The 27,930-nt window shown below is 26.0% G+C and overlaps 2 protein-coding genes, 1 long non-coding RNA gene and 1 other non-coding gene across 4 annotated transcripts; 1 reads left to right on the forward strand and 3 right to left on the reverse strand.

Moving 5' to 3' along the window:
- Positions 1 to 214: 214 nt before the first annotated feature.
- LOC103568514 (zinc finger protein 664) lies at positions 215 to 3,504 on the reverse strand. Its single transcript, XM_008545415.3, has 4 exons — positions 3,344 to 3,504; positions 3,063 to 3,264; positions 2,512 to 2,651; positions 215 to 1,021 (listed from the first exon to the last, which is right to left on the reverse strand). The coding sequence occupies exons 1-4, from the start codon at positions 3,502 to 3,504 to the stop codon at positions 457 to 459; spliced, it is 1,068 nt and encodes a 355-aa protein (XP_008543637.2). The 3' UTR covers positions 215 to 456.
- A 1,695-nt stretch (positions 3,505 to 5,199) lies between these two features.
- Positions 5,200 to 7,322, reverse strand: LOC103568498 (uncharacterized). The gene is made up of 5 exons (XR_548867.2): positions 7,215 to 7,322; positions 6,381 to 6,479; positions 6,097 to 6,183; positions 5,541 to 5,669; positions 5,200 to 5,363 (listed from the first exon to the last, which is right to left on the reverse strand). It is a non-coding gene; the product is annotated as an uncharacterized LOC103568498 (long non-coding RNA).
- A 740-nt stretch (positions 7,323 to 8,062) lies between these two features.
- LOC128667387 (U6 spliceosomal RNA) lies at positions 8,063 to 8,169 on the forward strand. The gene has a single exon (XR_008403359.1). It is a non-coding gene; the product is annotated as a U6 spliceosomal RNA (small nuclear RNA).
- A 4,724-nt stretch (positions 8,170 to 12,893) lies between these two features.
- On the reverse strand, positions 12,894 to 14,465 carry LOC103568513 (putative ankyrin repeat protein RF_0381). The gene is made up of 2 exons (XM_008545414.1): positions 13,542 to 14,465; positions 12,894 to 12,926 (listed from the first exon to the last, which is right to left on the reverse strand). The coding sequence occupies exons 1-2, from the start codon at positions 14,463 to 14,465 to the stop codon at positions 12,894 to 12,896; spliced, it is 957 nt and encodes a 318-aa protein (XP_008543636.1).
- Positions 14,466 to 27,930: the final 13,465 nt, after the last annotated feature.

Below are 27,930 nucleotides of genomic sequence, written 5' to 3' on the forward strand. Positions count from 1 at the left end.
ATATTAGTATCGGAAATTGATAACTTCAATTTAAATGCGCGCGCATTTACGCGGTAAAACTGATTTTTATTTAAATAAAACGTTAAAGTAATTATTTCAATTCTAATATTAATTTAATTATTTTAATTTAAAAAAATATAAATTACAATTTTATTTATATACAAAAAAATAAATATGTATATTATAAATTTATTAAAGACGTTTTTTTTTATATTTTCCTAACAATTTTTCAAAGTTAAAATAAAATAAATTAATGTGATTGTAGTTTTAAAAAATTACTGATGAAAATTTAAATGTAAAGTAAAATTTGTGATATAATTATTTTTTTATAATGACAATAATTATTATAAACAATTACACTAAATGAATGTATTATCTTACATAGTTTTATATAAATAATTAAAATTAAAATTGTGCTTTATAATAATAATAACTTTAATCATTAAAATTTAGTTGTTAGCTTTTTTTAAGTCTTTTATTTAATGGAATATCACTTTCCGAATCACTAGAATGATGCGTTTCTAAATCATCATGAGTTTCATCTAATTCTAATTTTATTTGTTTTTGTATCCCAACTTTGTCAACTTTACCAACTGTATTTCTTGCCAAATGTCTTTTAACATTTGGCCTCTGGGGTGGACTCTTTGGAATATATTTTTCAGCGCGAGGTTTAACTCTCCGTATGTCAAAATCTTGGTCAATTTTAGTAATTGTCTGCAATCTCTGTTCTTCAGAAGTAACATAAAGATCGTCTGGTTGATGATAGCTGTTGTGTACATCATAAGCTTTTTTACTACAAAATAATGCCGCACACATCGTACATTTAATTAAATCTTCCGGCACGGATTCACGTTCTTCTTGCGAATGAACTTTTTCTAAATGCTGCTGGAGATTGAATTTTACGATGTATTCAACTCCACATAGATGACAATAGTAGACACTAAGAGCATCATTCATTGAATTTACTTTTATTTTATTACTCGGTGGTGGTGTCGCTATGGGTTGAAACATATGTACAAGCCTATAAATTATTTTCAAGTATTAATTTAAATGCTACTTGAACCATATACATTAGGGTGCTCCGAAAAAAAAACGAATATGTTTTTTTTCTCGGTTGTTGTAAAAAAAGTTTCTATTTATCGAAAAAAAATCCTGCCAAAAGGACGTTTTTTTTATTTCAATTTTAAAAATTGTCGCTCGCTATTTGAATTTTTCCATCCTATTAGCATAAGAATTTTATTTATTTTTTTTTTCATAAAAAATCCTATAACTCCATATGGCTTTGAGGAAAAAATTTCAGTTATGAATATTTTTGTAGGAAATTTCATGCTCTACAAAATTGCTTAGAAGCTCAAAAACTCTAAAATGAACGGTTCAAAAGTTACAGGTATTTAAAGTTGATGACTTTTTAAAAGTGAACGTTCAAACTGTTTTTACACCTCAATTACTACTTTCATAAATTTGTTAAAATAATAATTTTGGTCGTAGGTGAGTTTTTTTCAAAGTAAATCTAGTGAAAAAATGATAACAAGTGTCACACTAGCAGAAAATAATATTTTTAATGAAAAAGTATTTATTAGACATATTGATTAATCATAAAGTAAGGAATTCACATTGATGTTTTTGAAGCCGTTTGTAATACATGAAATTTGTTACAGGACCTTTATTTGATACTTTTCGTGAGGATAGCAGTTTTGATGGAAAAACATTTTGAACGTTTATTTTTAAAAAGATACACTTTAAATACCTGAAACTTTTGAACTGTTCATTTTAGAGTGTTTGAGTTTATGTGCAATTTTGTAGAACATAAAATTTCCTACAAAAATGTTCATGACTCAAATTTTTTTTTAACATCAAATTAAATTATAGGATTTTTTATAAAACAAATAAAATTCTCATACTAATAGCATAGAAAAATTCAAATAGCGAGCGCCACCTTTTAAAATTTAAATAAAAAATTGTCCTTTTGACAGGATTTTTTTTTCGATGTATAGAAACTTTTTTTTACAACAGCCGAGAAGAAAAAAGTATCTATTGTTTTTTTGCACCCTCATATATGAGTGTGAATGTAGCAGATATCAGACGAATTCAAAATTGTTAATGAATAGAGTAAATAATTAATAAAATAAAATTTAAAAAAATGCACATTTAAAAAATTTTGAAATTAATAAGTCCATTTTTTATAAATATTATTTCTTTCATTATTTATTCTACTTATTTATAATTTTAAATTTGTCTGATGTATGCTACATTAACACTCATACCTCATATACATCTAGAATGGAAGTACGATTTTCGACCACTTATAAACTTAAATAAAATAATTTATAAAATATGCAATAACATAATTAATTTCTTAAATGTGTTCGAAGATACTTTTAACACACTATAACAATGAAATTTATTTTTAATCCTTTTCCATTAAATAATATAGAATATCAAATGTCCAAAACGGGAGCAGTGGCCACAAATGGTACTTCTATCCTATAATGATATATTAAATATGTTTACCTTTTATGAACTGATTTGTAATGATAATTTAATGCCTTTATATTAAAAAATACGTTATCACATTCTTCACATTTTTTATGTTCTGTAGTATCTGCACTATCTGATGAATCATGTGATGTTAAATGTGCATCCCTATGTGTCTGAAATAATTTATAATTAAGTGATAAAGTATTCATTAAAACTTTTAATTTTTTTTTTGAATTTTAATAACTTAAAAATTAATAAAACATTGGCATGATTTGATACTGCATTATTTTGTTCGAATAAAAACAGATGTTTTTTTTTAATATAAAAAAAAAGAAGCAGTTCTTATAAATTTGTTTAAATAAAATACTTAATTAACTAAACGTCAATATGAGAAATCTAAACTAAAAAACAATGACAAATTTATTTTTTAAATAAATAAATAACAAAACTCTGAATAAAAAAAAATTCTAATTAATAATTATGTTTGAAAGTTTGTAATAAAAAAAAAATAATTTATATTTTTAAAAAATTTTAATTAACACTCAACGAAGCAGGCAAGGTTACTACTAATTTCACTTAATTACCTTTAATGGAAATTGCATACCACAATAACCACAATAAAATTTTGCTGGTGAATTAGGATGTACTTTAAAACGATGTCTTATTGTGGCGGTTATTGTTTCAAAATTTTTACCACAAATATCACAGCTAGATTCGGTAGCTGGTGGTGGTGGTTTTCGAGTAAGTGGTTTACCACGAGCATCAATTTTTTTATCAGCATGTTTTCTAAATAAATATAAAAAAATTTTAAATGTTTGCAATTAATTTTAGTCAGGAAAAAAAATTTAAATAATTAAAAAAGTACCTAAAGTGTTCTTGAAGAGCTTCTTTACTCTCCAAAGAAGCTTCACAGAGAACGCACTTGTGCTCCACTTTGTTATTATAGTTAGTCGGACTTTTACTGTCCGACTTTATCAAAACTTGATTGAAAAAAAAACATAAATAAACTTTAGTATTTCGGTACATAAAATTGTGAATTTTTACTCTTATTTATTTAAGAATATTTAAAATACTACTTACTTAATATGTAATATAATGAAGTACTTAATTGGATTAATGAATTTTATTTATTATTTTAAAATTGATTTTTCATAAATATTATGATCATTTTATGCAAAAATTATTAATAATTTCTGGCGTTATATTAAAAAAGAAAATCAATTTTCTGCCATTTTATTCAAAAACGCGCCATCTATCGGTCACATGGCTGCTGCTTAAAATAAATTAGCGGGTATGAGTTTATTATTCCAAAGTGAAAAATATGAAGGGTATTCCTCGCGGTTTTGGTTCACCCTGGAAACACCCCGGAAACACGATGGAATCACGGTGGATCCACAGCGGTTACACGGTGGGTTTTTTGTCATTTTATCACCGTGATTCCACGATGATTACACGGTGTACCCACCGTGATTCCACGTACACCGCGTAATCACCGTGGATACACTGTGGAATCTCGGTGAATACACCGTGGAATCAGGGTGGGTACACCGTGTTACCATCGTGGAAACACCATGTAAGCACCGTGTATACACGGTGATAAAATGGCACAAACCCACCCTGTAACCACTCAGGATCCACCGTGTTTCCACTCCCAGGGTGTTTCCAGGCTGATTTAAAACCGTCAGGGATTGAATTAAATAATTACAAGTTACTTAAAATTAACAAATCGCTGATCTTGGTTTTAAATAATAAATTAATTAATAGCAACCAGAAATAAAAAAAATGATCCTGAAGTTACTAGACAATTGAATATTTTCGGATATTTGTTTTCAACAAATCAATTACAAAAAAAAATTAAAATTAAACTAAAATTATGCACATATGTAAAAGAAAGTAACAGGGTAAGGAAATTGTTGAGAAAAGGTTAAAAAAGCGTTGACTACTCTAAACTTCAAAACATGACACAATGACAATATTTTTTTTTGAACGTTTTTTAAACTTTTAAAAATTCAATGTGAATATTTTAGCATTATTAACATACGCTTCAGAAAAAACGATCAGAAATAGTTCAAAATCAGCTTTTTCTGAATGTATTTTGCACTGAAAAAAATGACGAAATCCAACATTTTTAATGAAGACTAAGAAAAAATTTACAAAAGAGTAAAAACGTTAATTTATAGTGTTAAGTCCAATTATTTTTTTCTTTGTATTTTCCGAAGTTTGAAAATCGTTTAAAAAAAGTTTGTCATTGTGTCAAGTTTTGAAGTTTAGAATAGTCAAAACTTTTTCAACAATTTTTTTTACACAGTATATGGAAAATTAAAAAAATTCTAGATGCAATTTTTTTTTTTTTATATAATTTATCATTTCGAAAAAAATCTAAAAATTATACGACGTCGGCTAACTTCAGTAGCGACAAGAAAAAAAAAGGAAAAAGAACTAGACTAAAATAAAATATGAAAATTTGAAGTAGTTGGGTAAAATACTCTATTGCTAGCCCTAACATATTTTATTAATGAAAATACATTTAAAAGAAATAATTTAATAATTATTTTAACATTATTAAATTAACCAGTTTCTACAAATGTCGCACATCTGGCTAATATCTATGGTTTTTTAAGAAATTCTAAAGAAGTTTTAAGGAAAAAAAAAGTTGCAAAGTGAAAAATTCAAAGTTTTTTGATAAATTTCGAAGTAAATTTAATTTAAAATAAAAAAATGCTTATTTTATATTTTGTTTATTTAATAAATTCAAATTAATATATTCATTTGCTTATATTTTTCGTGGTAATCAAATTCTTGACAAACAGCAATAAATCCACTGATCGTATGTGAGTTCCTCAATATTTGTTCTGAATCAAATCAGAAATTTGATTATCAATCATCTAGACAAAGAAAAAATAAACTTTTAATTATCGTTAATAATTATAGTATTATATAATAATTGTTGAATTCTATTTTTTTGAAAAAAATAAATTTAAATTTAAATTCCGGTTGATTGATTTATTATTTTAATCAACCCGCAATTAATGATTATAATTTAAAATAAATTTAAAAAATACCTTAGCTACATGCTGAAGAATGGGTTGGCTCTAACTCATCTCCATCATTTGTAGATTTACCAAAGATGACTCATCAAACTGGAGTATTTTTGTAGTTCACGACCTCATGAGTACAATTTATAAAAAAATCTGTTAAAAATTAAAAATAATAAATGTTTAATATTATTATTCATAAAATGAATGAATATTATCCGTAAATGAAATAATATTTCGAAAATAATCTAATCAGTTGTACATGATCTCCATTATTTTGTAAGAGTGGTGCATGTACAGATCATCATTTAAATATTTTAAAAAAATCATTGCAAAAATTAATTGGATAATTATTTGCGACTTTAATAGGTGATGGTTATTAACAATTATTAATAACTTGTCTACCTTTTTATTCGAAATTTTGCTTTATCAAGACCAGTTTTATAATTGATCATTTATTTATAAAATATAAAAATTATTCTTCAAAATTTCAACATTTTTATAAATCATTAAATCATATTTTTACGAGCCACCATGATTAATAAACAATTTTTGTAAACAAAAAAGTCATTCATAATTTTACCTCAATCAGAAAGTCATCATGATGAATTTCAAGTTCTTGTCACCCAGTTATTTCTAGGACTCACAAACTTTAACGATTAACCTGTGCCTGGAAAAAATAATTTTACTTACATAAATAATTATTTTTAAATATTTAATAAGTTATAATTATTAAAGACTGTCAGACATCCAAGGAAGTTATATCAATCATAGAATTTTCATCGATATAAAGGAAATTATCATCATTAAATTAGTATTTATTTATTAACTAATAAAAATCTTATGATAATTTAAATAAAATCATACCATAATGGCCTCAAGGCTTCAATTTCAAGTGTTGACTTTCCACTGGTTACTTTGCGATAACTCCATTTCATTTTCCAGGAAATAGAGAATAGAAAATTTCTATAAACATCAAACAGAAAATTAATATTAAAAGAGAAAATTTAACTAATTAGTTTAGTTTAAAGAAATTGAATAATCAGTTGGACATAATCTCCATTGTTTTGTAAGAGTGGTGCATGTACAGATCATCATATTAAAAATATAAGTAAATTGCTTTTTGTTAAATAAAACATGCAAGGCATAAAATGTATGAACTTTGTCGGGAAAAAGTTAGCAAATAATTATACTTTTTTTTTTGCTATAAATTTTTGATTCGAATTTCTGATCCTGGAGTTATCAGACAATAAATAATTGTTGATTTTTTTAAAACAAATTAATTACAGAAAAAAAAAACTAAAAATGTGCACATGTAGAAAAATAAAAAAGTATTGCAATTTTATTTTGCAATTTATCGTTTTAAAAAAAATTCAAAAATTATCCGACGTTAGCTAACTTCAGTATGATTTTGAATTCAAATAATAATGTGCAAGTAAAATATTAATAAAACATTAAATGAAGATAAGTTAAATCAAATAAAGTAAGATTTGGAGCCGACATTATTTTTTTAAAACCACGTGGCGGCTTAGAATAATTATAGTTAACTTTTTTTTTAATTTTTAAAAGAAAATGCGTGGATAAATTTATAAAATATTATTTAAGGATAAATATTTACTAAAAATGATTGTTTATTATTAGAGGATGCAAACTATTCAACTAAATTAGTTTTTATATGAAAAATGATAAAATATCACTTACCATCATGATCAAACCGTTGGTTGAAGCCAAAGAAAAAGAAATTTAATGTAAAATACTCAGAAATGTACCCGGTGTCTGTAACTCTCGTGCCTCTCATGTGTCGAATTAAATTTACTAGATGGTAAGAGTTAGTAAAATTTTTTTATCACGAGAATAAACTACTAGCGCTCCGAGTTAAAACTGAATGGAACATATTTATGGTCGATTTTTATTTGAAATAAATACTTAGTGGCAGCGGAGAATTGGAAGAAAGAGACACAAAAATTTATCGAAATAAAAACAAATTTTTAATATCTCACGTTTTTAAAACAGACTAAAAAGTATAAAATAATTTCTCTGAGCCTCGTGAAGATTTAAACCTCGTACAGATTCTGAACTTCTTACAGGGGGCCCTGAAAATTTATAATTGTGAATTTTTATTAGCTATGAAAATACTGGTAAGTATTAAAAAAATACAAGTTCTAAGATTGAAAAAAAATAATTATTATTTGCGTAAAGAAAATCGTCACTTATTGCAATAATTGTTTTTATAGAATTTGTAAGTAAAATGTAATAATTTTAGTTATTGGAGTTTTATTATCATATTTAAAAATAAGAAATCTTTAAATAAAATTTTTTTTATGTGTAGCGACAGAGTTCTCGGGATGTGATATTACTTTAATGTGTAGATGATTAATTATATAGTGTATAAATATTCATTAATAGTTTATAGAAATTAATAAAAATTTTTAAGAAGTGGGGGTTGTGTTTTGACTTTCACCGCTAGATGACTCTATTTAATGCTTTCTCGCAAGGACTCGTCATACACTATGTTTTGTATATATAAAAGTTTTAAACGTAAGTCGAACGTACTTGCTTCGGCAGTACATATACTAAAATTGGAACGATACAGAGAAGATTAGCATGGCCCCTGCGCAAGGATGACACGCAAAATCGTGAAGCGTTCCACATTTTTTATAAATTCTAGAATTCAATAAGCATTTTTTTATTTTTATTTATTTTTAATAAAACATCTATTTAATTTATACTTTTTACTCATAATTTTCTATTTTATTTCTTCCAATAATTGTATGGAGAAATTTATAATAGAATTGTATTTAAAAAAATATATTTAAAAAAAAAAATCGTAAAAAATGAATAAATCGTAAAATTAATAATATTTCCTTAATATAAACAATGCAATTTCTTTAATATAAGCCATTAATATACAAATTTTCTTACATCCATGAATAATATTTTTTTAAAATTTAAAACATATCATTGATGAAAGAAAAAACAATTGATTACCACGAGATAATATTAATAATTATAACAGTTATGTTCAATTGTTTATAAATTTGCGTTTTTGACTTTAAAAATTAACAATTTTAAAAGTTTAAAATACTTTGATTTCAAATTTGGTACACAGTTTCTATTATTTTTCCCCTTCAAAATGAGAGTATTAGACGATCTGACCTGATTAATAGTTTTCATTTTAGAGTTCTTTGTTTACACAGTCGCACCGAAAAAAGCTTTTTCTGTTAAATGTGATTGTCAGTAACACGTAATACAATGTTATTTTTAAATTAAAAAAGAACACATTCATGACTTCCTTCTTTTATGCCTTAAACACAACCATTTATCCCATAGAAGATCGTATAAAATAGACAAGTGACAAAAAAAGATAAGGTAGGAGTACCTTTTTTTGCCACTTAAAAAATTGAAATTTGTATTTCAAAATTGAAAAATTTGTAAAATACGCAATGACATAATTAATTTTCAAAATACGTACCCACACGGAGAAAAAATTATAGTAAAAATTACAATACTATAGTAAAATTTACTAACAGATATGAAAAAATACATTCTGTATTGTAATTATTACTAAACGTCTAGTAAAATTCACTAGTTAGTAATAATTACAGAATAAGATATTAAAAATTACTATGCGTAATGTATTTTTTGCTAAGATGATTGTATTTTTTACTTTTCGTCTAGTAAATTTTGCTATAAGTACAATTAATGAATACAAATTTAAGAAGGTAAATTTTCTAATACAATATAGGATTTGTTGTGTATACGCAATGTATTTTTTGCTAACGCGATTATATTTGTTTACTATCTGTAAGTAAATTCTACTATGTATAGATAAAATCAAAAGTTGGTGGGGATAGCATATTCAAATATGTATTACAAGTTCTGAAAATTTTGTCCAAAGGAGACATCGGGCCGTCAGACATAGACTGCCCAAGAATAAATAAATTCACAATCAAATTAAATAGAGACTATTTCAGTAAATTCAAAACAATAAATAACTATAGCATTAAAAATATTAGCACAATAGATGACTCTGTGATACATTCTACCACATATGTTTATATATTGTAGTATTTCAACTTATAATTAATATTACTTATACACTACAATGATAACACACTTATAATAGAAATAACAACACCACAATTAACGGCAGTAAAAGAAAGACAAAGAGAGATACAGTTTATTGAATACAGATATGTTCGCTGTTAAGATGTCAATATAAGACTCACTGACTCTAGTCGCGCATCTATATAACAAGAGAAGAAGACATTTGTTTTCCAGTTAATCAAATATTTTGGCTTGGAATCTGTGTCCTTTCGATAACAAGTATAGCCCAGCAGATTAATTTTATAAATATTTATTTTGAAATCAAATCTTTTGTGCAATTGTTTATTTATCTATATGTTTAAATATAGATTATTATATTCATCCAAATGTTTAAAAATTGGTGTTTTTTTTTACAATTATATATTTATTCTTTTATTTATTTATCTATATTATATTTATTCTTATTTATATTTATCCGCAATTTTTTCTACTCAGGAAATTAATAATTTTTTTTTTCATCTATATTTTTAATTATACAAAATTTTTTTTTATCAATTTATATAATTGTAAATTTTTGTTTTTGCAATTTTTTATAATTATTAGCTTAATCGAATAGATTAATGTATATTTATCTTTTTTTTTATTTGTAAATTTTTTTTTTTTCTTAAATTAAATTATCCGTTTCTTTGTTTACCATATGTTTTTTTTTATTATGTATTTTTTATATTGTTTTTTTCATATATCAATATTTATAATTATACCAATTTTTTGTTAGCCGATTTTAAAAATGCGCGCTATTTTTTTATCCTCAGTTTTAATTGGCTAATTTTTTTTTTAAAGTAGTTTTCATTTTTCTGTTATTTTTATTACCGATATATTTTTTTATCCATTTAAATTATTACCTAAGTATTTTTTTTACTGTTTGTTTTTTTTTTATAAATTTTTTATATTATCTACTTTTTTATCTATTTAAATTTCTAAATGTTTATTTATCTTTAGTTTATTTTACCGATTTGAACGCCACCCGTCGTGAATTTATGGCCAATATTGTATGTATATAGTATCCGAATAAAAAATAGACAAAAAGCTAGATGACGTTTTAAAAATTTTACATCATGGCTATCAAAAAGAAAAAAAAATAAATAAAAAATTTGGAAAATCCAAAAGTGCACGACTCATAATGCCCATTCATTATGAAATAATAAAATAATAACAAAAAAATGGCGGGAAGCACGAATAAATTTAAAATATTTAAAATTTGTTGTTTTTTTTTTTTTTTAATTATATTGGTAATTTTTTATAATTATAAAAGAATTTTCTTAAAATATCTCGATTAATAACAAAAATATATATATATATAAAAACAAATAAAAAAAAAGAATTGAATTGAAAAAATTCAGGCTTACCAATTAGCAATAACACAAAAAAAAAAACAGCTGTACTAGGACGGTTATCCGGAAGCGCCTCTGGTGGAATAAATGTACGTATAATGTATAATTATCAGCATCCATGTTAATTTTACATAGATATATATATGTATAGTTATACAGCCTTTTTATTCTTTTATTAATTGTAATTAAACGACACTGAATTACCTAGTCATTTTCAATAGGGGATCTACAATTCTTTCAGAGAATTTAAAAAAAAAAAATTTGTTTCAATTACTGGATTTTTTCGCTAGTTATCGTGTCTACGGGTTTCATACTTGACGAACAGGAAATTTTTTTAAACTATTTTGATGTTTTTTCGGTTTTCATTAAACTAAATAAATTTTTGAAAAGTATGGAATTAATCTCCATTAAATTATCTTCAAAATGGTGTGCAACTTATCTTAATTCCATAAATCAACAAAAGTATAATAATTCAAATAGTTGCCGAAGTGAGGCGAAAAAAATTTTTCGATCGTAATGCACTCTCTGATGCTTCGCATCATGAGCCGTGCAATAAATAAATAATCTAACCAACAACAGGTAAGGTGTACAAGGACCAACACGAGAACCAATGGATGTGAGCTGCCCAAGGCAATGGGACAACCATCCTTCTTAAATCAAAATAATAATAAAGGCTTTTTTTTAAGTTATTTGCGGCCTAATCAATACAAATAAAATATTATGTATGAGCTATGTATAATTATAATTGCAAATAAACTTCTTAAAAAAAAAAAAGTCGTCAGACATAGAAAAAGACTCGCGCGCGGGAGATCAGGGTTTGAATCTCGGTTGAAACAAGTGATTTTTTAAAAAACTATAATCGACACTAACACCAATACAGATGACATAAATAACAATAATAATCAAAATGATAGCAACAATAATAAAAAGTTAAAAGCTAATAAAAATTTAATTTTATTTTTTTTCATTCTAATATAGTAAAATTTACTAAACGGGATAGTAAAATTTACTAAATATAACTAAAAACAAATATGCAATATAGGAGATTTTCCATACCCAGTATATGAGAAATTACTAAATGACTTGTAAAATATGCTTATATGTTTATTATTTTTTCATATAAATCATAAGCGTTTCAAGATTACTATCCAAATTTACTATAATTATTCTCATATTTTTTAGTAAAATTTACTATATTTTTTTCTCCGTGCATACAATATTGTAAAATTGCCGTTCATGTTTAATTAATACGATACATTTGTAAAATTTCAATACTGTTTAGAACTTCTCTAATATTTTAATGTAAAAATACTCGAAATGAATTGTTAATTGATATTGGTATGCGCCAGTTTGTAATTTTTCTTCAATTCGTTCAGTAAATAGTTTGTAAATTTACAAACTTTTTTTAACAGTGACACAAAACTGTCTGATACCTGTTACTTCCATTATCATTTTAAACGATGCAAAATTAAAAATTTTTTAAAAGATCTTGTTAACTGGACGTAAAAATTTATCTATTCTAATGCATGCTGAGGTCAAAAAATTTGAAACGTTTTGAAATTTTGTGGAATTGTTCGAAACAATATAAACAAAAAAAAGTTTTTTTTTTTACTGCATACTTCTAAAATTATTGACCGTCAAATATGATGAGGTAAATAATTGACAAAAAATTAATATGTAAAATTTAAAAATTTATTATAATTTCATTTTTTCAGGTTTGATTTGAACACTTTATTTATTATCAACTTAAACTACAATCTGCTTATTAAGAATAAGTAATTTTTATGGTACAAATATTACAGGTATTAGAGGTAAACTCAATTACTAGTGTGGTATTTAATTATTTAAATTATTTTTTAAAATTTGATAGCTTGAATCTTTTCAATCTTCTGCTAATTTACTCAGTCAGTAGATTTGTGATGGCTAGCGTTGAAGTGATTCATTAATCTTGTCTCATAGTTGGTGCTGAATTTTTCTATTTCCAATTTGACCATTTATATTCCTAGATCTCTGTGTATGATGATTGGATTTTAATACTAGAATTACTTAAGTTCTAATAGAAATATTTTAAACTGGGAATATAGTACTTTTTCAAAAGTTTTTTATTAAGAAAAGTGGAAATTAACAAGAGCAAAAAAAATCGATAGATATATAGATCTATTTTTTATTTTATGTAAACTCCTATACAGCCAGTCAGTATAGGAAATATTTAATTATTAAGATTACTTATTTTACTTTAGAGTAATTAAATAAAAAAAAAACAAATATATAAATAAAAAAAAATATTTTATTATGTAAAAATTATAAATAATTCGTTTTAACAGTACAGAAATATTAAAATTAAAATTTTTCATACGATACACACATAACATACACACATATATTATATACAAATTAATTAAATTAGTAAATTATACATATAATCACTACAGTAAAATCACAAACTTCTTACCAATACTCTTACAATATATATTTTATTTCAATGATTAGCAAAATTTTTTAAATCGTCGTTTGTTAAAAGTTTCAAAATATCCCATATAAATGTACTTGGGAAAATCTCATTAAAAATATCATAAATAGAATCTATTACACTATATAATAATCTTTTTCGTCCGAATGCTTTTTGTAAACGATAAGTAATCATTCCAGCGTACAGAGGAAAAACAGATTTGATATCCAAATCTGAAATAGTTTCGTAATTAACATATTTTAAACCAACCGCCAATCCGTGTTGATCTTTAAACAAAGCATCGTAAAACGTAAGATAACTCGCACCAATGTTTATTTTTTTCATTTTCTCAATTTCTTCTATACACAAATTACGCGATTTAGTAAAATGATTATTCATCACTGCTGCTAAGTTTTCTTTACTTACATAATAATTTGCCGCAGTAAGTTTTATAATATGCCTTTTTATTAGCAATTTGACTTTTCCTGGTAAATGTTGTGCTATATCCAACGCCGTTTCACCAAGGTCATTTTTTAAATTGACATCCACGCCAGCATCGAGTAAATACTGCACGACCTTATAATTTAATTTCACGTACATGGCCCCGTAATGAAGAACTGAACTTTTAAGATCACCCACTGTGTTTATGTTGATCGTATTATCATTCAACAATAACTTTACGGCTTTCAAGTTTTCGTGAAGGACAGCAAAATGCAAAGGAGATTGGTGTATGAATCCATGAACTGGTACAAGATTGATATTTGCACCATACGCAAGAAGAATCTTCATTATTTTTAGATTACCATTACCAGTAGCAATGTGCAGTGACGATATATCTCCAGAAATGTCTCTATTAGGATCAGCGTTATGTTTCAGAAGAAGTCTGACCATCTGTTCATTATTTTGGTGAATTGCAATATTTAACAGTGTTTTGCGACGTATGTGCAGATTAAGATTATCCGTCACAAAATTAACATCAGCACCATTTTCCATTAGCAATTCAGCGGTTTCAATGTTGTTTTGTAAAACTGCCAGTTGTAGGGGTGTAAATGATGTAACAAACATTGTAACAAACTTTATATAATAGATAAATGTCGATTTTTATGAAGTGAAATTATAAAATTAACAAAGTTAGGCACTAAACAATCTGTATAGATATTCACTTTGTAACAATTTCACTTTGAATTATTAATGAAGTTCGAATTATTGATGAACTTTGATTTTGAGTATGTAGTCAAAAGCGTGTGACTGGTATTCTCAAGATCGAAAATTACTTTAGGTAAATGATCACGGTACCTCTGAATTTCAAACAAAACTCCCACTACTTCAATTTTCTTATTCTTACCCTCTCCCTTTCCTTTACCTATCCAATTATCGAATAGTTAGTCCGGGATAATTATTTTTTTCTCACTTCCCTTTAAATGCCCATCGTCATAATTATGCGATGGAGGGGATATTTGAACAATTCTCTGAATTTTTCAAGTTCTAGTAGATACTTATCATTTAAATAATTTATATTCTATATGATTAATCAAAATACTAAATTAAATTTTAATTTAAAAAATTTTTTAAATGCAGTACTAACTTTCTTTATAAAAAACCTTCATTAGTTTTTGATATTTTTGAGTTAATGAAAGTTATGCTATAAAATTTTCATGATCCTGAAGCTAACAGACAATTAAAAATTTTTTGATTTTTTTTTTTTAACAAATCGATTACAAAAAAAAGAAAAACTAAAAATATGCATCTATAGAAAATTTTAAAAAACTATCAGTCCAGTTTTTTAAAACACTTTTTTTTTTTATAATTTTTCGTTCTGAAAAAAATTTCTAAAATTATTCGATGTCGGCTTACTTCAGTATCATAAATTGTACGAGTTTGAATGTTGCACACATCGGACGATTTTAAAATTGTAAATAAAAAGAGCAAATAATTTAAAAAATGATATTTATAAAAAATGCACTTATCAATAAGAAAATTTTTTTAATGCACTTTATTTCATTAATTATTTACTCGATTTATTAATAATTTAAAATTTGTCTGATATCTGCTACATTCACACTCATTTAATTCTCATGATAATTATTTGTAAAAACCGCAAAAATTTTTGAGTGGTAATTATAGATATTGTAAAAAAATAATTTTTTGATGAGTGTGAATGTAGCAGACATCAGACTAATTTTAAATTATTTATAAATAGAGTAAATAATTAATAAAATAACATTTTTTTAAATTTCTCAATTAAAAAATTTTTAAATTAATAAGTGCATTTTTTATAAATATTTTTTTTTAAATTATTTATTCTATTTATATATACTTTTAAATTTGCCTAATGCCTGTTACATTCACGCTCATATTTTTTGAAAATAATTATAAGCGCAATTAGATCGTGAAAGATCTTCCATATGTATTTAAAAAAAATTTTTTTTTCCTAAGATGATACTAAATTTCGTGATTTTGTAAAATACGAGCATTTCTATTTCCCTGCAGACGCCGATATCATCATTGTCTAGATAATTTCTTAATAACTTAATGACTATAATCCGATTACTTAAAATATTTACGGTCTAATAATAAACATTTTAGACTATATAAGAGTTCTCGATAAGTTAATGATTTAAGCTCTATATACCTAAAATAATGACCAATAAATACAAATATTGCACGACTTTTAATGCGAAGCATTAGAATGTGCTTTACGTTCGAAAAGTTCAGTTTGCCTCTTTTGTAATATTAAATTCGAGTGCCATGCGTGTGCATTCAGAATAAGCAGTATTACACGTTAACATTATACCTGAAAGTACTTCCATTGTTAAATTGTACCCGCGTCCTAATGACTGATGTGTCGCAATAATGTGGGTGTAATACTTTTTCTTATATTTACATGTTAGCTTAATTTTAACAACTGGCAACTAAAAATGCTTCCTGTCTAAATGCGCATTTTTTAATTATTGGTCTAATTAGGCGAGGGGGTAGGGTAGGCAATATGAGGTACCCTCAAAATTTAAAAAAAAAATTTTTTTTCTGTCCAATTACTATAAAATAACAATTTATTTGCGCATTTTTAGCCCTATGCATGAAACCTGGAGCAAAATGGACCAGCCGAAAATTCTGAAAAAATGATTCTTTCATCAAAAAGTATAAGATACAATTCCCTTTGTAACAGTTCGATAAAAGTATCTGTATTGCAATTTAATCCAAAAACTGTAGTAATTTTACTGTAAGCCTTTGTAAATCTTGAACCCCTTTACAATAAATATGAAGAAACCAATGCTTAGCGAATCTCACGAGTATGTCGTCGACGTAACTAAATTTATTTTATTTATATGTATATATTTACATATGTATTAGCTTTTTTATGACCTGATTTAAATCATTATGTGGTAATTATTTTTAGAGTAATCTATTAGCGAATAAAATAACATTATTACCATTTCATTGAAAATATTTGTACAAATATATTTATAAAATTAATAAATAATAATAAATATTTTTGTTTACATTTCTTAAATTAATGTTTATAATTTAATTGTTTACTCAATTAATTACTTCCGCTAGAATTAATTGATGATTTAGATTCATTATTCTACAATTGAAAATACTTTAATCAATAATCTATACAATAAACCGAAAAATTGATACAATTATAATTTCACTTTTGTGTTTATCTAGATTTAGTGTTAGAGCTTATTGTAATCAGAATACTTATATTCAAATTTGTTATTATTACTTAGCTTTTTAATAAATCATTTGTTTAATTATATTAATAAATGATAATATTGTTTTTTTATTTAATTTGAAAAATAATTTTTTTTCATACCACTCAAGAAAATTATAAATAATTGCACGTTTTACTATCATTTATAAGCAAATATTATTGTTTTAATTGCATTAATTATATATATGAACTAAATTTCATATTAAATCATTATTGAAGTAAAACAAAAAAATTTTAATATACCAAGTTCTTAAAACGAACTTAAAAGTAAGATTTGAAACGAGAAAAGTGCGGCGCATGCAACAGATAATTAATGCATTAATAGTTTAACTAGACTTTTTTTACAGTTTAGAATTTTATTACTCACCAGGGAATTAGTGTTTCGGAAAAATCAATGAATATTTGTGTTGAAAATTGAAAGTTCTACAAAACAGGTCAAAGTTGGATTCATAGTAAATTTTAGTATTATTTGACTTTTTCGGTGAAACTATCAGACTTATCTTAAAATGTGATGGAGTCTGTTATGTAAATCATTTAACTTCCTTCGACTAATTTTCCACAATTTTTTTTAACGATTCAGAAAATTCAATTTTTAGTGCACCTAGTAAATTATCTTGAATCAAATTTTTTTTTCCTCAAGTCAACATATTTTTATGCTTAAACAAAAAAAATTTTTTCTTGTATTAAGTTTTTTGTTTCTAAATACGAGAGATATTTTTTTTAAGAAAGATGTGTTAGGTTTTTGAAACAATATTACATTTTTTAGTTTGATGACAATAAATTCTTACGGAATAAGTACTATTTTTTAAATGCTAAAATTTTTGTGTGTTCCAACCAAGAAAACAAAAATGCTTAAACTAAGAGAAAAATAATTTGGGAGTAAAGATATATATGAAACAGGGTGCTTCGTTCCCGGTGACAGTATTTTTTTCGTTGCTCATCAACCAAAATATTGTTTTTCATGCTGAAACAAAAATTCCTGCCAAGTTTGAGCTCTTAATTCCAATCCTAAGTATTTCCCATTGAATCTCCAAGATTTTCCATTTAAAATACACGTAAATTAAATTACTTTTTTTTAACTTTCTAATACTCGGCTGCGTTTTATGATATTGACGCGGTTTTGGTCGCAAATTGTAGGGCATTTGGTGTTCTTCAAAAGTGCCCATAGTTACTTAGCTGTAATTCCAGCTGTTTCACTTGTGGCCGTTGCGGAAGTCATTTCTCCTATGAAATTGACCTTTATCGGCTTTCAGAACGTAAACTACTGAAAGTACACTAAAAATGCTAATGGAAATTTTATGGGAAATGGCTTTTTTCATGGGACATGGTATCCAAAGTTTTGTCGAAAAAAGTTTGTAGTTCACATTTTACCATTTAAATAATTATTAAATTATTAATATTTATAAATTAATATTTACAGATTTCACCTTTTAAATTACTCGGCAGAAAAATAGGCCACAGCGTATAATTACATGAAACTGAGTGTAATAGTATTTTAAATGGCTTACAATCTTCCAATGGTAATGTCCATCATAAAACCAATTAATTAATTAATTAAACCAGCTAATTAACTAAAATGGTCATTAATTTCTTTCAATAATTTTTTTAGGCGCCGATTTAAAATAATAACTTACAATCAATGTTGCCAATAATTACCAGCACAATAATATTATTTAATATTATAGTAATATTATGTAATTGAATTATTTGTTACATGTAATTTCAACTTTCTATATATAATATTATAAAATCAATTACAAATGATAAATGTGCTTATGAATCTCAGGAATAAATACCGAATATTTATTTTAATTTGTACAAATAAAACTCAAGATAAATACTTGTTTATTTTATGAACATATTTATTTTAAGCACGTCGCCATATTAATTTAATATTTAGTTAAATTTATTTTCTGATATACAATATTTCATTGTAAAATTTTGAGCTTGTAAATTGCTAGAATTATTTATAGATTTTAAATAATTGATGAATAAAATAATTTTAGTTATTTTCTAAATTTAATTTTCGTTATTGCTATTAATTAATTCGTAATATTAGATTATAATTAACAAGATCAAATAATTGTTATTTTACACCAGCTCTATATACATAAATTTAAATTCTTTTCCGGGAATCATAAAAGCGTATAAAAAAACTTCAAAATATACTTTTATACTTAAAAATAAAAAGTACAATTAGCGAAAATGAAATTATTATTCAGTTTTACAATTTGAATAAATAAAAAAAATTAAAATTAAAATTCCATTGGAGTATATCCATAAAAATGTAAAAATCTAAGAGTACGATGATGAACAATACACCGATAATTTTTATCAAGCTTACTGAAGTATTTTTATAGCTATTAAAAATTCACATCATAAATTTTCAGGAATATCCGTAAGAAGTTCGGTAATTAAATATTATTTATTTGTTTATTTTTATTCAAAACTTCATTACATTCATATCATTTGTTATTACAGTTCTTTCTTACATTAATTAAGTATCAAAAACATAAATTTTGACATCAATAATATTGATGACAAGTTAGCAGTCATTCGTTTAAAAATTAATATCTAAAAATTTGTTTCAAAATATCAATAATTTTACAATCCTGATATATTTTTATGATATTATCATTGTTCAGTACAATACCTAGATCTCGAATCATGAATTATTGAGAAAATTCGATAATTTTTTATTTTATATAAACAAAAAGTATATTTACTAGTCAATAATTAAATACAACCAAGTTTTCAATACTCCTGGATAGTATATTATTGTTCTCATTAAACCAATTATCAAGATAAATATACAGTTTACAAATAGTTTATCAATTGCAATAAAAAAAAAAAAAAATTAATTTAGAAAATTACAGAAAACATACGAAACGCATCGATGTTATAGATAAATTCCGTTACACATTAATTTTACGAAGCAATCGTTCTGTGTTACTAGTAGTCGATAAATATACGCGTTTCCGCATATTTATTGTGTTGTGTATTAGAGAAACGGTGCGGTAAAAAAACTTGAAACTTTTTAAAATTTTGTGGAATTGTTCGAAACAACATAAACAATAGAAACAGAAAATTATTACCGAAAAAAAACCTGCGTGGCGTTTTTATTAATAAAAAACGTTTTTTTCGGTGCGTCTCTTAATTTCCTACAAAAACATTGGCAAAAATATTTATAATAATAACAGTTATGGTCAATTGTTTAGAAATTGGCGTTTTGACTTTAAACACTAATAACTTAAAAAGCTTCAAATATTTAGATTTGACATTTGATACACAGTTTTTATGATTCTTTTCCTTCAAAATGAGAATATAGACGATCTGATCCAATGAATAGTTTTTATTTTAGAGCTGTTTGTTCACACCACCACTTCGACAAAAGTTTTTTCTTTTGTTTAGATTGTTTCGAACAATTCCACGAAATCTTAAAACGTTTCAAATTTTTTGACATCAGCATGCATTTGAAATCCTTATTTGACCGTATTAGAATAGATAAATTTTTACGTCCAATTAACAAGGTCTTAAAAAATTTTTAATTTTGCATAGTTTTAAAATGATACTGGAAGTAGCAGATATTAGACAGTTTCGTGATTTTATAATCAATTATTTGTAAGTAAAACACAACTTTCAGAACATGCTCAAAAAGATTTTTTCAAGTTTTTACTATAAGTATTTTATTTGCTTATTCAAAAAAAATAAATTTGCTAACTATATGGACAAGTACTCGGAAAAAAATGATTAACAATAATTGTAGTTCAACTTCTAATTATTTATGTTATGTTCAATAACTAATGTCGTTTCAATCAGTAAAATTACGATATTAATGTATAAACTGCTATATATAACAGTTAAAATATACTGCTTATTTATGATTACTACTTAAACCTTAAAAAATTACAAGACACTTGTTAAAAAATGCATCTGTTATTAATTTCTTACGTTCTACTCCATAATATTTACTGAGATTCGGTCTAGGCGCGCTGTTGACGAGAATCTCAGTAATATTTACTAATATTTTTTTCCATGTATGGATCCACCTATTGTTAAGGATAATAAATAATAAGTCTAAAAGTTAATCTTGCTAATGATGTTTTTTTTATTCAAATTGTTCTCTTTGACGGCGGGTTGGTAAAAAAAAAATCTAGGCACGGTTGGCTTTGCCAGTTTTTTCAATTTTTTCGATGATAATATAATTCGAACTAAAGAATGAGTCGCATTACATTACGTAGTGATCTAATGAAACATGGCGCACCGCGCAGCTTTGAAAAAACTGGGAGTACTCCAAATTGTAAAATTTCCAATAACTCGTCTGTCAACCTGCAATATTTACGTACGTATGTATAAATATCTGTAATTTTTGAACGGATGAACCGATTTGGATCGTCAAGGTGTCATTCGACGCGGTTTCTCAATATCTAGAAGCTGAAAAAAATTGAGCTTGATCGGTAGGGCTCGTTCAGAGATATTCCAAAAATAAACTTTTTTCAAAAATGTTTTTTTTTTGGATAACTTGTAATGTGCTCGATGGATTGATTCCAAAATTAATTGGGCTCTGAAACTTCATAAGCTGCGTCGAATGCCATGGCTTGGAGAATTTGGAGCTTGAAAATGTATTCACAAAAATGTTTTCGAGCTCAAGAACATCGTAAACAGCGGGAAGTTTTGGCGCTGGTCCGCAGGGTCAACCAATAGACAGATTTTTTTTTTGCATCCATTTTTTAATATGTATAATAATTATATATTATAAAATGATCGGCGTATTAACGTACACAAATCTTAATTTATTCACACCGATTCTTGATATTTATTGCAACAATTTTCGATACAGGTTAAACAGAACGAAACACACACACACACACACACACACTCTAGTACAGATAGATTTGTATGACCAATGTTTACGCCTTCGTTGTAGATGGCGAGATTTCTAGTTTTTACTCGGGATCGCTAGTTATAGTTACTGGCTTAACCCTTTAACGCTTCTGGGCGTTTTCCCTACTTTGCGGTTTGTCAAGCGGGCGGTACGTATGTGCGCTAGTGTGTATCCGTGAGCTCTGACGAACAGTACCGTACCTATGATGAGGTCCTCACAATTAAAAATACGAACTTAAAACGAACAAAAAATCTGAGAAATTAAAAAAAAAAATAGATTTTTAAAAAACTTTATCAAAGAAAATTCAAAAGAATGTTCAATTATATTTACAAAAATAATTTAAAAACATTTTAAAGAACAAACGTTTATCATAGAATTTCGGGGATACCCCATTGTGTTTCCTATCGTTTTGCCCCGCCTTCTCCTACAATAAAGATAAAATTATTCGATAGTTCATTTAAAGTTCTTAAGTTCCTCTTAGAATTGTTTTCTTCCTACTAAAATTAAAATTGTCCTTTTAACAATAAGAGATTCTCGATGAGTCAATTGTCTCGACTATCATTAGTTATCCAGTCTTTCTCTCAAAAACTCTATAATTATCTCAATAATCTTTCTAATCTTTAAATATAAATAGCTTAAGAGTCATTACTGACGATTCTATGTTAAACATAAAAAAATGAATTATTCATGACTTTTATGAAAATGCGAGTCTTCCAAATATTATACATGTTGTACTATTTTACAATTGTATTATGAATGTCATTTCGATAATCCATATTCAAAGCATGAATGTTTTCTGTAAACAATTCCACTGTTAAATTTCTACTTAAATTCACTTAGAAATTATTGTTCAACATTTTAAAACTTCGGCATAAATAATTTCCTACACGCAACACGTTAATGCATAATTTTTACTTGATTTATTGTTAGAAACACCATTTTTCACATTCAAGTATAGACATTACCCGGGAAAAAATCAGCATGCATGCATGATTCAGGCATGGTCATGCACTGTAAATCGAAGTGTTTACATTTAAAACACCTAAGTGTTAAGAACGGTTTTCAGATAATTTTGTCCCAGCTTTTCTCTGAAATAAAAGCTCTAAACGCAAAATAAAGACACAGACCCGATGCTTTACTTTACGAACTAGCGAAGTGCACTTGAATTTTTTGATAACTTCCATTTGTTTACGAGAAAAGCTTGGACAAAGTTCCTATTTAATGTACAAGTGTAACAGAGATAGTACCGTTTATCCAGTTGAGTGCGAATACAGAAACAAATGAAAACGCGTCTTAAGTTGCCATTTAAATACAATGTAGTCACTTTCTCCACACTTGCAAACGTTTAGAAAGTGACTAAAATGTATTTAAATAGCAATTAAACACTTAAGTGTTTTAAATTAAACCATTTCAATTTACAGTGCATACATGATCATATATGTTTATGTATATTAAGTGGCAACAATAATAATTAATAATTCTGATTAATTAATAATTTATATATACTCATGTATCTGATCATACATGAGTATATATATATATATATATATACTTTATCTATAAATCATGTATGATCATACATGACGAATTCTGAATCTTACTCAGTCATACATTATCATGCATGACAAGGAAAGAATGGTCGTACATCATTTTTAAAATGCCATATAATTTTTCTTAATTTATGCTTGATCACGCACAATGCCTGCAGTCTTGAGACAGAAATCATGAAGTTAGTACATGATATTTTCAACGGGGGTGCTGATTTTTTAATAAAAAAAATCTTAATTTTCATTAAAAAAAAAGTAATTATTTTCTAATCATGAAATTTTGGAAAAATCTAACTAACAATTAAATTATAAATAGATGAATTTATATATTCCCGGGTCGATAAATAAGTTGAGTTTGACTGAAATTCAAGTCAACTAAGCCAAAACTATTCAATTTTTTAGCTGCAACGAATTCTAAGCAAGACTAATTAGCAAAAAGCAACTTTGCTCAAAAATCTCCTAAAATTCAATAGATTCTCATGGAAATTTTATGAGAATGAATAAGTTGTAAGGGAAAGTACTGTAGACAATATGCATGCAATCACGTATTAGAAACAACAAAATATAAGCATGTTAATTTTGTAAAATAAATTATAATTTATTAAATTAATGAATCATCGTTAAAATTTTTAATAACAGTCCATCTACTAAATGTATCCAAAACTTTATGAACCTCCGTTATCTATAAAAAGTTTTGGGTAGTTTTTTACTACAGTATTTTCTGCATGTAGGTGCCAGTGATGACTTGCTAACTGCAGCATAAGTCATAGGCCTTTGAGTCTGAGTACTTGATTTGGCCTCAGTTGATAGGGTAGTGTGAAAATTTGGACATTTATCCCACTAATTTTTTATCGAATAATTATTGTCATCTAGTTGTTTACATGTACTAGATGACATTGAAGATGATGTACTGTCTGCCGCTGTTTTATTTTTATCACTTTTCAAAAACCGGCTTATTGTCTTAGCGAAATTTTTATCATCAGACTCTGGAATAAATAAAATTATATATATATATATGGGTGATTCCACCAAATAAAGTTATTTTTACGGGGCGACCCTCGACGATTTGATTCAAACTTTGTGGAGTCTTTCCATGTATTTAAAAAAAAATTCTCTGAAAATTTGAGCCTTTAATATGCAGCAGTTTCAAAGTTATGATTTTTTGAATTTTTTAAAAATTTTTGTTTTCAACTTTTTCATTACTTTTTTTGAAGGAAACAATTTAAAAAAAAAATGATCACATAATAGTTTTTCATAGGAAAAATTCTCAGCTTTCCAACGAAAATATCCATTTTTTATTTTAAGTTACAGAAGACCCTTTAAAAGTTGTTTAAAATAGGAAAAACGATTTTTATGACTGTGCGGCGCTTGATACATCTAATTTGATATTTTTTTCTGAAAGCTGAGACCTTTTCCGACAAAATATGTAATTTTCACAATGTGCAATTTTTTATTTGAACAAAATTAAATGAAATATAAACTCCCAATGATTAAAAAACTTTAATTCTTAGGTTTTTTGAGGATCTTGATACATTTTTAATACAAATATATCCTTGGCTATTAACAATAGGTAAGAAAAGGTGTACTGCTTGTGTTTCTTTCACCGTATTTGACTCTAAGTATCGTACGTCTAAAACATTTATTTTCTATAAAAAGTCATTATTCCTTGATTAAAAGAAACGATTCGAAACGATTTGTAATGTTAAATGCTCATTAAAAGGGTGATTAAAAAGTATTCAAAGTATTCAAAAGCATTAAAAAGTATTAAAAATTTTTTTTCCAATCGTTTTAAATCGTTTCTTTCAATAAGAGTTGGTTATAAAAATGAAATCAACGCCGGTAAAATTTTGAATAGCCTGGATGCATAAATCTTACGGTGTGAGGATATGTTTTCTAGTATGTATATGCAGTAAAGCTCTGACAACAAAAATTATAAAACTGTTTTTCATGATACCAGCATCAAAGCTTCAAGTTTAGGAATTAGTGATTTGAACTTTAATTCTTGGGTTTAGTTCAAAAATGATTTCAGGCTATTGATGTTATCTCCCTCAATGACAGTTCTAACTTTGTCAACAAGTTTTATAAAAATTTGTGTAAATAATAAAGAGCATTTATGGTTTTCATTTAATTATAAATTGCAAATCATAAGCTACGCATATACTTATGGTTGAACATACCATCGATCTTTAATTAACTTAATTCTAACTGGCTGCTGCCACTGAAACTAATTTTTAATGCAGGTAATCATGAAAAAAATAGTGTGTAACACGAGATGAAACACGACTTCAGATTGCAGTTATTGTCAGCTTTTGCCTACGGCTTGGGCAGCCTACTTCACTCTTGTCTGATATCGTTTTGTTTCATTTCTCGCCACACAATGAACCAATATAGTTTGATAAAACGATAAAATCAATGACTTGTATTTAAATGATTATTGATTTTGTTCAAACAAAAAATATGCACATCGTGAAAATTACATATTTTGTCGGAAAAGGTCTCAGCTTTCAGAAAAAAATATCAAATTAGATATATCAAGCGCCGCACAGTCATAAAAATCGTTTTTCCTATTTTAAACGACTTTTAAAGAGTCTTCTGTAACTTAAAATAAAAAATGGATATTTTCGTTGGAAAGCTGAGAATTTTTCCTACGAAAAACTATTATGTGATCATTTTTTTTTTAAATTGTTTCCTTCAAAAAAAGTAATGAAAAAGTTGAAAACAAAAATTTTTAAAAAATTCAAAAAATCATAACTTTGAAACTGCTGCATATTAAAGGCTCAAATTTTCAGAGAATTTTTTTTTAAATACATGGAAAGACTCCACAAAGTTTGAATCAAATCATCCAGGGTCGCCCCGTAAAAATAACTTTATTTGGTGGAATCACCCATATATATAATCCATTAACTTGCAATGGGTTAAAAATTATCTTTACATGCTCTAAATGCCGACATCATTAACCTTTCAACTGTGAAAAATAATAAAAATTATAATTTAAAATTTTACCTTTCTTTTGATCAACGTGAATCTCTGGATCAAATGGTGGATCATTTTTAAAACAAGCATTGCCGTTGCTTATGGCAATTCCGTCCGTAATATTATAAATATTATTAAAATAAATGGCGTTCACTGTATTTAGAGGCATCCTTATGGTAGACATATTGAGGAACTGTAAAAAAAATATCTGTTGACTGGTTGACCCTGCAAGCCAGCCCTTAAACCTCGCTGTTTTGGAGCTCAAGGAGCTCGAAAACTTTGTTGTTAATACATGTTTGAGTTTTTTAAGTCTCATATTAATCATCGAGTAGAGTTGCAAAAAATGCATTTTTTTTTTAAATGCATATTCGATATAATTGATTAGTTAAAAATGAATGTTTAAATTAATATTATTTTGATTATTAATTTTTTCATAATTAAGTATTATATCAGATAGTAATTATCCATTTTTGTTTAAATTCAATAATTACAATAAGATACATTAGTCATTTTTTATTCAATTACCCTAGTAACACATGCTTGAGCAAGATTTTGGTGCCAATGCCTTGAGCAAAACCCCTAGTCACTAGTGTCATTTTCCACGTATGGGTCTTACGCAAGATCATGTAGCAAGAAATCGTCATCAAGGCTTGTGCATGACTTGCTGAAAGCATTGTACACAAGAATATTGAAAATATATCTTATTAGATACGGTGCAGTTTAAGTTTCTGACGCATTTCTTGCACCAGTAACTTATGGCAGGTACTTACGCATATCTTGCTCAAGATCTGCTCAAAGTCAATTTTGAGCTTTGAGCAGATTTTGAGCAAGTCATGCGCAACTACTTTCAACTATAGTCTCTCCAGAATTGAGTTATAATCTGGTACGAATTTCTTGTGTAAGGCTTGCACTAGACTTCCCGATGAAAAAAGATTTTATATAACTGTATACAGTTATACAGTTATATGAATTATATACAATTGGATAGAGGTGATGCATAATTATATAAAATTTTTATATAATTATATACAATTATATACAATCGTATATAATTCTGTAAAAAAATGCAAAAAAGAATAATAAAATTATATACAAATTTATATATTTGTATACAATTATATAAATATTATATACAATTAGATATAATTATGTACGATTATATACAATTGCCCGGGTCGAAAAATTTGATCTGTTTTCAATCAACTAAAAATTTTAAGTTATTTTTTATTTACATTTGATTAATATGTGAATTTTAATCTAGTTTTGCCCTTACTATCCCTTATTTAGACTATTTTCAGACTTGTTTTCAATAATTTTTAGTCTGTTTTTATTCTTATCTAGATCAAAATCAGACTTTTTCTGTCAATTATTTTTAGTCTGTTTTTATTCTAATCTAGATCAAAATCC

Source organism: Microplitis demolitor, chromosome 2 (assembly GCF_026212275.2).
Source record: "Microplitis demolitor isolate Queensland-Clemson2020A chromosome 2, iyMicDemo2.1a, whole genome shotgun sequence".
Classification (NCBI taxonomy): Eukaryota; Metazoa; Arthropoda; class Insecta; order Hymenoptera; family Braconidae; genus Microplitis; species Microplitis demolitor.

Coding starts and splice junctions, on each gene's coding strand:
- LOC103568514 (XM_008545415.3), bottom strand. CDS start 3,504: ATGTACCGAAATACTAAAGTTTATTTATGTTTTTTTTTCAATCAAGTT. Junction 3,265..3,343: donor GCTCTTCAAGAACACTTTAG/GTACTTTTTTAA, acceptor ATATTTATTTAG/AAAACATGCTGATAAAAAAA. Junction 1,022..2,511: donor TACAAATCAGTTCATAAAAG/GTAAACATATTT, acceptor AATAATTTATAG/GCTTGTACATATGTTTCAAC.
- LOC103568513 (XM_008545414.1), bottom strand. CDS start 14,465: ATGTTTGTTACATCATTTACACCCCTACAACTGGCAGTTTTACAAAAC. Junction 12,927..13,541: donor GAAAAAGATTATTATATAGT/GTAATAGATTCT, acceptor AATTGGAAATAG/AAAAATTCAGCACCAACTAT.